The 10183-nt window shown below is 42.7% G+C and overlaps 1 protein-coding gene across 3 annotated transcripts in view; it reads left to right on the forward strand.

Annotated features, from left to right (window-relative positions):
* Window positions 1–10183, forward strand: part of NKAIN1 (sodium/potassium transporting ATPase interacting 1) — a gene marked incomplete at its 3' end in the record, with an annotated part of 64498 nt that overhangs the window by 44892 nt on the left and 9423 nt on the right. The window contains exons 4-6 of one of the 3 annotated variants that reach the window (XR_013841440.1): window positions 3431–3704; window positions 7122–7182; window positions 9664–9736. Coding sequence is in view for 2 of the 3 variants with exons in the window: in XM_079986449.1 (XP_079842575.1) it covers window positions 3431–3628; window positions 7122–7182; window positions 9664–9749 (345 nt within the window). Of the gene's footprint in view, window positions 1–3430; window positions 3705–7121; window positions 7183–9663; window positions 9750–10183 lie in introns of those variants that run through there. The other 2 variants (XM_079986448.1, XM_079986449.1) reach the window with 2 other exon arrangements.

A 10183-nucleotide genomic window follows, 5' to 3' on the forward strand; every position in this document is an offset into this window, starting at 1 on the left:
ATGTTTTTAAATTGTTTTTGCTCTGTTTTGTTTAGTCTAATGTGTTAATGTTGTGTTGTGTATTGTTTATATATTGTATTGTATTGTTTTTTCTTTCTTTTGCTTCCTCTTTTTTTCTTTTCTTTTTCTTCTTTTTTGTAAGGTTTAAAAGTAATAAATATTATTTTTTTTTTAAAAAAATGAAACAAATGTTGCAGGGCTTCAATAGGAAGCTACATGCACTGATTTCAATTCAAATAGGGTGTCTGCCCCCAAACCTTTGCAGGCACCAACAGTTTGGAAAGCAGGACCGCATAGAACTAGCCTGGTGCTATCATGAGCACAAATAATCATGAATGCACCTCTGGATTGTGGGAGGGGGGGCGGTGGCTTGTGTCATATGCCCTTTAGAAGGACTGTAGCTTTTAGGACAATCACCTTTGTGAAGAGATTTCAAACATGGAGCTTATCCTGGAGCTGTATCTGTGATGAAAGCAGCTCTTGAAAGTGAAATGAAAGCCCTTTGTCGAATCGTCTTCTTTTTTCTATTCTGTTTTGCCGAATAGGCCAGACATATTGATTAGAGCCAGCCGTTCCTGGAAGGAAGCCCAAAACTGGCACTACTGTCTCTATCATATTTCAGAACAAGTCTTTCCCACATTCTCTCTCTCTCTCTCTCTCTCTCTCTGTGTGTGTGTGTGTGTGTGTGTGTGTAATATTCCATCCAGGGAGCCACAGTTGCCCCAGGCCTTGCTGGAGGCAAGAAAGAGGGTTTTTTGTGTGTCTTTGCTTATCCAATCTGTGGCCCATTTACCTTCCTGCCACAGCAGTACCTATTTATCTATTTGCATGGGTGTGCTTTCGAACTGCTGGGTTGGCAGGAGCTGGGACAGAGCAACGGGAGCTCATCCCATTGCACGGATTCGAACCCCTGACCTTCCAGTTGGCAAGCCCAAGAGGCTCAGTGGTTTAGACCACAGTGCCACTCACGTCCAATAGTAATAGTAATACTACTAGTAGTAGTAATAGAATATACCCAAGGAGAATAATAGTCTCTTCATTCATAGTCTCTTGCACATTCATTCATGCATCTAGAATTTTGATGCAACATTCAGCTTTTGCTCTTTTTTTGGCAGGCTCAAAGCATCCATAGAAAATAACACTGCTGAATGCAGTGATGCATTGGGTGTTGTAAGTGGGCACTTGGAAACTGTTCCATATGCTTCTGCCAGCGCTCCATGACTTCCGCCACCAGCTACTTTTCCTTGTGGCTCCAGAGAGTCAGAACAACCTCAGCCATGCCAATTTGATCTGAGTTTCTGGAGTCTGTAGTTAGGAATCACAGCTTGTCATGAGAACCTCTGTTGCCTTTGTTAAATGCTCCGGGACAATTGTGGCAGATGGATGGAATGCATCTCGCCCTGAAAGCTCCCTCTGAATGGCCAGTGCCAGGAGGCAGCCATACAGGGACAGCTGTCTTGTAATATGTTCTGCTGGCTGGTTGTGAAGCTGGCCTGACTTGGTTACTGAAGGTCCTGGCAGGTAAACAAAGCAAGGCAGAAATCCCTTCTGCCACTAGAGCCCTGCAGTCAATATTGTGTTCTGCTGGGGATGGAGGGACAGAAGCTCTGACAAGGGTTTTTATTATTATTACTACTACTACTACTATTTATTTATATTGTCGAATGAGCCTCGCCAACTCGGAAGAACATTTCCTACACATGCATAGAATTTCAGGTTTCTAATGGTCTCGAATTCTACCAGTCATCTCGGCCAGTTGCATATAGTCCATCAGCTGCATCTGCCACTCTTCCAGTGTGGGTAAATCTTGAGTTTTCCAGCTCTTAGCGATGAGTATCCTTGCTGCCGTTGTTGCATACATAAAAAATGTTCGGTCCTTCTTTAACACCTTCTGGCTGACAATGCCCAGAAGGAAGGCCTCTGGTTTCTTAGTGAAGGTATACTTAAATACCTTTTTCAACTCATTGTATATCATTTCCCAGAAGGCCTTCACTCTAGGGCAGGTCCACCAGAGGTGAAAGAATGTTCCTTCATGTTCTTTACATTTCCAACATTTATTATCAGACAAATGGTATATTTTGGCAAGTTTAACTGGGGTCATGTACCATCTATATATCATTTTCATTACATTCGAGACCTGGGAGAAGAGAGGGTTGAAGAAGATTGGAAGAAATTCAAGATTTATTTACAAAAGTATTGTAATTTGGTTGAATGCTAAGAAGGATGCTAGATCATAAATAATTGCCTACCACTGAATTAGATTTGAATCTGACGATAAGTGAGATTGAGGAAAATATAAATCTTTTGGAGAATTATTAGACTAAATTAAATGAACGAGATTTAAGAATGTAAACAAGATGATAAATTGCTGGAAAAAGTTTACAATGATGTAAGTGGGAGCGGGAGACGTGAGGGAGTCCAAAGAAGCTTTGAAAATATGTCATGATACAAGTTATATTGTTTATTATTTTTGCATTTTGTACTTAAAAAATCTCAATAAATATTTATTAAAAAAAAAAGAATTTCAGGTTTCTAGGTGGCAGTGGCATAGATCCTTGTTTTGAAGACTGTGTACTGGAAAGTACTATTTTGGGGGGGACAGAGGGCTGGTGGGTATGGAGGACTCCCTGGTCCTGAATGGGGCAACTGCGCAGCCTGGAAGTCATTTTGGACTCTCAGCTGTCCATGGAGGAGCAGGTCCATTCTGTATCCAGGGCAGCTGTCTACCAACTCCACCTGGTACGCAGGCAGAGACCTTACCTGCCCGCAGACTGTCTCACCAGAGTGGTGCATGTTCTAGTTATCTCCCGCTTGGACTACTGCAATGCGCTCTATGTGGGGCTACCTTTGAAGGTGACTCGGAAACTGCAACTAATCCAGAATGCGGCAGCTAGATGATGACTGGGAGTGGCCACCAAGACCATATAACACCGGTCTTGAAAGACCTACATTGGCTCCCAGTATGTTTCCAAGCACAATTCAAAGTGTTGGTGCTGACCTTTAAAGCCTTAAACGGCCTCGGCCCAGTATACCTGAAGGAGAGTCTTCACCCCCATCGTTCAGCCCAGACACTGAGGTTCAGCTCCGAGGGCCTTCTGGCAGTTCCCTCACTGCGAGAAATGAAGTTACAGAGAACCAGGCAGAGGGCCTTCTCGGTAGTGGCACCCTCCCATCAGATCTCAAGGAAATAAACAGCTTTCTGACTTTTAGAAGGCATCTGAAGGCAGCCCTGTTTAGGGAAGTTTTTAATGTTCCATCTACTTTTATTATTATTATTATTGTTATTATTATTATATTGGGAGCCACCCAGAGTGGCTGGGGAAACCCAGCCAGATGGGTGGGGTAGAAATAAATTATTATTATTATTATTATTATTATTATTATTATTATTATTATTATCATCTTGCTTTCCTGTGTCCTGCTTCCTTAGGACCGAGACTTCATCATGACCTTTAACACATCGCTGCATCGCTCATGGTGGATGGAGAATGGGCCTGGTTGCCTGGTGACCCCAGTGATGAACTCCAATCTGGCCCTCGAAGACCATCACGTCATCACAGTCACTGGGTGCTTGCTTGATTATCAGTATATTGAGGTGGTGAGCAGTGCAATGCAGATATTCCTTGCGGTAGGTGGTACCAGCATCCGTCTCCAGCTGACTCTTCCACCACACTGATCCCTAAAAAACAACTGAGACACTGAAGGTGATTCTGCCCACTCGTGTGTAACAAATTTCACACCCATAAACACTAGATTTATAGAACGGGTTTGCTTCTGATTCCTTTTTGTTTTTGGTCCGGGGAGCCAGAGAGGTCTTCTGGCTAGGAAGAGCATATTAAAATGTCTGTATTTATTTGTTTACTTTCGACTTTAAAAAAAAATCTGCCAAGAAGCCAAGCATTCCATTTCAGTTCCCTGGCACTTTGTGTTACTAGCATACTCCAGTTTGCTCCCTGCAAGTTTGTATGAAATGAAAAAGCAACAGCAACCTGTCTCTGGGAAGGTGAGTCTGGAGGTGTAGATAAATTTGAGGGGCTTCAAGCCCTATCCACCCATTCCCCAGTTGGAAAAAAAAAGTCATCAAAATAAAATTAATTTCTTCACCAGACACTTGACAGTGCATTTCTAGACCAATTAGTCATGTTGAGTTCAGTTCCTAAACTCCTTGCATGAGAAAAAAAAGGAAACAGTAATCCTGTCTAGAATGAAAGATGCAGAAGGTTGAGAAATGGACTGCGGGATAAACGGTTGGGTTGCAGTCCTCTCTGCACACTTACCTAGGAGTAGGTGTGCTGTATTCCATGGGGCATCCTTCTGAGCTGACATTCCTTAAAATACAAGCAAGGAGATCCTTAAAAAGAAATAGCACAAAGGCAAGAAGATTTTTGGTTTTGGGTTTTTTTGACAAATGAAGGAGGGCAAAGACACAGGGAAACACACACAGGGAAATGAACATAGTGCAAAAATAATTGGTATTGAGAGAGCAAATCCTATGTCCTAGAGGATGGAAAGCAAGAATGAAAAGCAACAGACCCAGAACTCAACCTTGAGGTTAAGGCCAAACTGCTAGCTATGCTGGAAGATGTTTTATTGATATTGTTTCCCTTACGAAATGCTGTTATGGAGGCTCCTTGTTTGATCAGTGAAGGAGGGGTGGAGGAACGATTGATCCTCTCCCTCGTAATGTTTTCCTCTAAATTATGAATGCACAGCTCCTGTTTTTAACCAGTGTGCAGTGGCTTCTGGTGTACCCTGAAGCTCAGTTCAAGGGTGCTGGTGAAAATGGCTTGGGAATAGGATGCTTAAAGAGAACCATTATTTCCTGCACCTATCTTTCTCAAACATTTAAGATCTGCATCAGGTTGTTGTTCTTGTTGTTGTTACAAATTATTACCTGCCTGTCACTCTAAGGTCCCAGGGCAGATTACAACAATAAAAATGCAACACTAATTTTAACAATGCAGTATTGCACAAGATTAAAACAGTTTGAAAGAACTTAAAATGTTTTTGTGACTGACATTGACTTTTTCAGGTTCTTTTAGTAACCCTTAGGCTTGATTATTGCAATACCTCTAGTGCACATGAGAGTAAACCAGGCCAGGCCTCTTTTTAAGGCGTAGGTAATTTTAATGATGCTTAACTTGCCCATAGGGGTGCTCAGCTGGCGCCAGGCTTGTGCAGAACTTGTCTGAAGCCCAAGGCCAGAGTCCCTGATCAGCTGGGAGGCATGGGCTGGTGTACCGGCCATAGCTGGCAAAAAGCACCCTCAGACATTGCCATCCCCTGAGCTTATAAAAGCAGCAACAGGCCAAGGAGCATCCTTCAGCCTGCAGACCTGATTCGGGGGTGGGGTGGGGGAGGAACGCACAGGATTTAGCTGGGCCTGGATATCAGCATATTTAATGCACACACAAAAAATAGTAATCTTCAGGTCGATTCCTTTGTTAGAGCTGATTGGAAAGTCACAGAGAAGCAAGCAAGCTTTGGAATTCAGTACAACAACAACAATTTATTTATACCCCACCCATCTGGCTGGGTTTCCCCAGCCACTCTGGGCGGCTCCCAACAGAATATTAAAAACACGATAAAACATTACACATTAAAAACTTCCCTATACAGGGCTGCCTTCAGATGCCTTCTAAAACTCAGGTAGTTGTTTATTTCCTTGACATCTGATGGGAGGGCGTTCCACAGGGAGGGCACCACTACAAAGAAGGCCCCTGCCTGGTTCCATGCAACCTCACTTCTCACAGTGAGGGAACCGCCAGAAGGCCCTCAGAGCTGGACCTCAGTGTCTGGGCTGAACGATGGGGGTAAAGACTCTCCTTCAGATATACTGGGCTGAGGCCATTTAGGGCTTTAAAGGTCAGCACCAACACTTTGAATTGCGCTCAGAAACTTACTGGGAGCCACTGTAGGTCTTTCAGGACCGGTGTTATGTGGTCCCGGCAGCCACTCCTAGTCACCAGTCTAGCTGCCGCATTCTGGATTAGTTGTAGTATCTGGGTCACCTTCAAAGGTAGCCCCATGTAGAGCACATTGCAGTAGTCCACACGGGAGATAACTGCTCTTCATCCATTGTGTGGGTTATTCAACAACAAAAAGCCCAAACAAACAATGGCAACAAAAATGGTGGGTGGGTGTGGGTGGATGGAAGTAAAAGATTCTCCTGGACTAGATCAACAGCGCAATCCTATGCATGCCTAGTCAGAAGCAAACCCCCTTGAGTTCAATGGGATTTATTCTCCACGTGTGGTCCCATTAAGCACAATACATCTCAGCCAGCATTTTCTTGCCCCAATCCCTGGCTTTTGTTTCTGATACCCAGCGGAGGAAGAGTGTTAATGAACTCTAAAACTGGCTCACTTCTCTTTCACTTTGAAGTTGAGCCCAATCATGGTATTGCTCTTGATCTTGTTTTGATCTTGAGGGCCAATGTGGCTGCGTGTGTGATTTGATTAAGCTATTCAGCCTCATCTTGACCATTTCCGATTCTCGCCGAACTGCCGTTGCTGTTTCCTTGCTTTCAAATAATTTGCTTTTCTCCCTCCCCCCTTCCTTTTCTTTTCAAACCATGTTTCAATACGCAACGGTAGCTGCCAGGATACTGCTAGCGCAAAACTGGAAAACCCCTAATATTCCAACTATTAGAGACTGGCAATCTAAGTTATTTGAGTATATAGAGCTAGCAAGGATGACACAGAAGATCAGGCATCAGAAAAATGTAAAATTTATTAACGATTGGAGTAAATTCCTTACATACATGGAAACAAATCTAGGTAATATTAAAATCACAGTAGGCGATACATAAAGTTTGAGAGGTGTAAACAAGGTAACAAAAATACGCCGCAGGAAAATAACATGGGAGTACAACTCAAGCCGATTTGAAGGGAAGTCAATCACTGTTTTGGGATGGGTGGGTATATTTTTGGTTTTTCTTTTTTTTTTCTCTTTTGTATGGTTGTATGTGTCGGTGGTTTTGTAATTTTGCCATATGGTACCTTTGTTTGTTATTTCTTGTTTTCTTCTTGTATTTGATTTTTTTTTGTTTGTTTTTGTTCTTATGAAAAAGAGCTCAATAAAAATATTTTTTAAAAAAATAATAATTTTATATTTTGAAGCTCTTCGGATTTGTTTACGCCTGCTACGTCAGCAAAGTGTTTATGGAGGAAGAAGACAGCTGTAAGTACCTTTCATCTACAAATAATTGGAGATTACTTGGCTATGGAGTACTCCATTTAGGGGTAGAGGGAGTGTGGCATGTAGCTCAAACTGTTTATATGACGCAGTAATCGAATATGGTTCAAATGCCATCTTGGTGGCCTAGCAGGGATTTTGAACCTAGGTCTGCCCAATTTAAATCCAGCATACTTATTAACCCATGGGTAGGCAAACTAAGGCCCGGGGGCTGGATGCGGCCCAATCGCCTTCTAAATCCGGCCTGCGGACGGTCCAGGAATCAGCGTGTTTTTACATGAGTAGAATGTGTCCTTTTATTTAAAATGCATCTCTGGGTTATTTGTGGGGCCTGCCTGATGTTTTTACATGAGTAGAACTTGTCCTTTTATTTAAAATGCATCTCTGGGTTATTTGTGGGGCACGTTCACTTTCCCCCCTTCAAAATATAGTCCTGCCCCCCACAAGGTCTGAGGGACAGTGGACCAGCCCCCTGCTGAAAAAGTTTGCTGACCGCTGACCGCTACCCTAGATGGACTCCCTGTGTTTTGTGGGTACCAATTCGTGTGAGGTTGATAGTAAACAGGGAGATAAAAGCTTCTTTTATTTATTACATTTATACTTCACTTACCCTTCAAAGAAACTCAAGATAGTGCCTGTGGTGCTTTCCCCTCACACTCTCCCTACAACAATCCTGAGGTAGGTTTTGAGAGAGAAAAAGACACCACATTCCAGCAAGCAGAAGCTAAAGGTTTCTACATTCCTCCCCTTCCAATTCTCTCCATCCAGACAAGCAAGGACACATTCCAATGAGGTGAAACCACTGGGGCAGCACAGCAGGGCCTGGGGAGAGTCCTGGGGGCCACACAGAGAATCCTGAGGGGCCACATTAGCCCTACGGGCTGGATTTCCCCACTTCTGTTCAATGCCATTCACCTCCGATGCCTGCGGAGGAAGGCTGGAGTCCCAGTTTGCAAAAGAACAATGAATGTATCCTCTAGCACGGTTAATTCGAAAATGTTTCTGCAAGCAAATCACCCTGCCAGCCTGTGGCTCATGTTCAGATAACATTCTAAATAGATGTAGCGGAAAATTAAAACCTTTTGTGTAAAACAGGACACTGCCTAGCCATTGTAATAAGTTGCTTGGAATATATTTGAAACTGGCAGAGGCTTATTTGCTCCTGATAGCTTCCAAACGGCAGCATCTGACACAAATGAAATTATTAATAAAGTTTACACATGAAAAAACCCATTTAGGGAGCAGCAAATTATACGTATCATCCTATTCAGAGCTTGGAATACAGGCGGAAGCTGGTGCTTCCCTGCATGTTTGTCTTTCCTAACAAACTTCAGAGAGAGCTCTCGGCTTTGACAGTTATTCATTTAATTCCAAATCTAATCAGACAGTCCATTATAGAAAGAAGAGACTCAAGCTCACCCATGGCAAAATTAATATTAGAAGTGTAATAGAAGCATCTCTGAATGCTTCTAACACAATATGGAATGGAAAGTCAGAAGACCAGGCTGGAAAGGGGGACATCATTGCTCTATCTATGTATCTATATTGCAAAACATTTTAAAAACAGTACAGTGGTACCTTGGTTCTTGAACTTAATCCATTCCAGAAGTCTGTTCCAAAACCAAAGCATTCCAAAACCAAGGTGCGCTTTCCCATAGAAAGTAATGCAAAAGAGATTAATCTGTTCCAGACTTTTAAAAACAACCTCTAAAACAGCAATTTAAGAGAATTTTACTATCTAACGAGACCATCATGAAAGCAATAATCATTGTACTGGACTGTAAAATAAATAAGACAGTACTGTAGATGATAAAAATTTAAATTATTATTATTTTCTCACCTGCACTGATGATAGTCATTGTTTGGATGGGGGGCTTTTATCCATTTCCGCAGTCAATCAATCAATAGCCGACAGCCGCATTGGACGTTCAGCTTCCAAAAAACGTTCAGAAACTGGAACACTTACTTCCGGATTTTCGGCGTTTGAGTACCAAGGTACCACTGTAATGTCAAGGCTGCCAAAAATAGCCATCAAATTCATGAGAAAACAGATGTTTTAAAAATTCCTCTTGAAAGACAGTAATGAGGGAGACAAATGCACCTCACCAGGTGGAAAAGGGGCCCCAAAAATGAAGATAATAATCAAAAAGTTGGGTTAAGAACCAAAAATCTCTAGAGACACTTCTGTAACTTCCCTTGTGTGCATGCCATATATTTAAAGCACATGGCTTTGCCCCAAAGAATCCTGGGAGCTGTAGTTTGCCCCCACTCACCAAGCTATACTTTCCAACACCCTTAACCAACTACAGTTCCCAGGATTCTTTGGGAGGGGTCATGTGCTTTAAAAATGCATGGCGTGTCTGCAGCCTCCACTGCCGCGTTTTGTGTGTTGCTGCTTTTGGTGTTTGGTCTGTTGAACCTGAGCTGTTTGATATGAATGCTTACTCCTAATTTTTTACCCCACAGTTGATTTCATTGGGGGATTTGATTCATATGGCTACCAGGCACCCCAAAAGATGTCACACTTGCAGCTACAGCCTTTGTATACGTGAGTATCTCTCATTTGTGGGGATCAGGGGTGCATGGGGGCTGCTAGAAAATGCCCTTACCTAGATCCTCTTCCTTCCATGTTGAGAGAAGCCATATGTGTCCCCTTCGCTGAACACTGCATCGATCCTGCCACTGGCACTATGGGCTGTCCATATGAGGGTGGAATTTTCAATGGGGAGGGGATGCACATCAGTCAGTTCATGAAATGTATGTGGGATATTGAACCACATGCATTCTAAGCCACATCTAAACACAACCACCCTATTTATTTAAACCAGATTTATATACTGCTTGATCATCAAAAGCAGTGTATATAAGATATCAAATTATTGATAAAATCAGATGTTGGAAACAAGTCAGCCTTTAAGCACCTCTTATAGATTGACAAGGGACGCGGGTGGTGCTGTGGGTAAAACCTCAGTGCCTAAGACTTGCT

Source organism: Podarcis cretensis (assembly GCF_951804945.1).
Source record: "Podarcis cretensis genome assembly, chromosome: 8".
NCBI classification, from domain to species: Eukaryota; Metazoa; Chordata; class Lepidosauria; order Squamata; family Lacertidae; genus Podarcis; species Podarcis cretensis.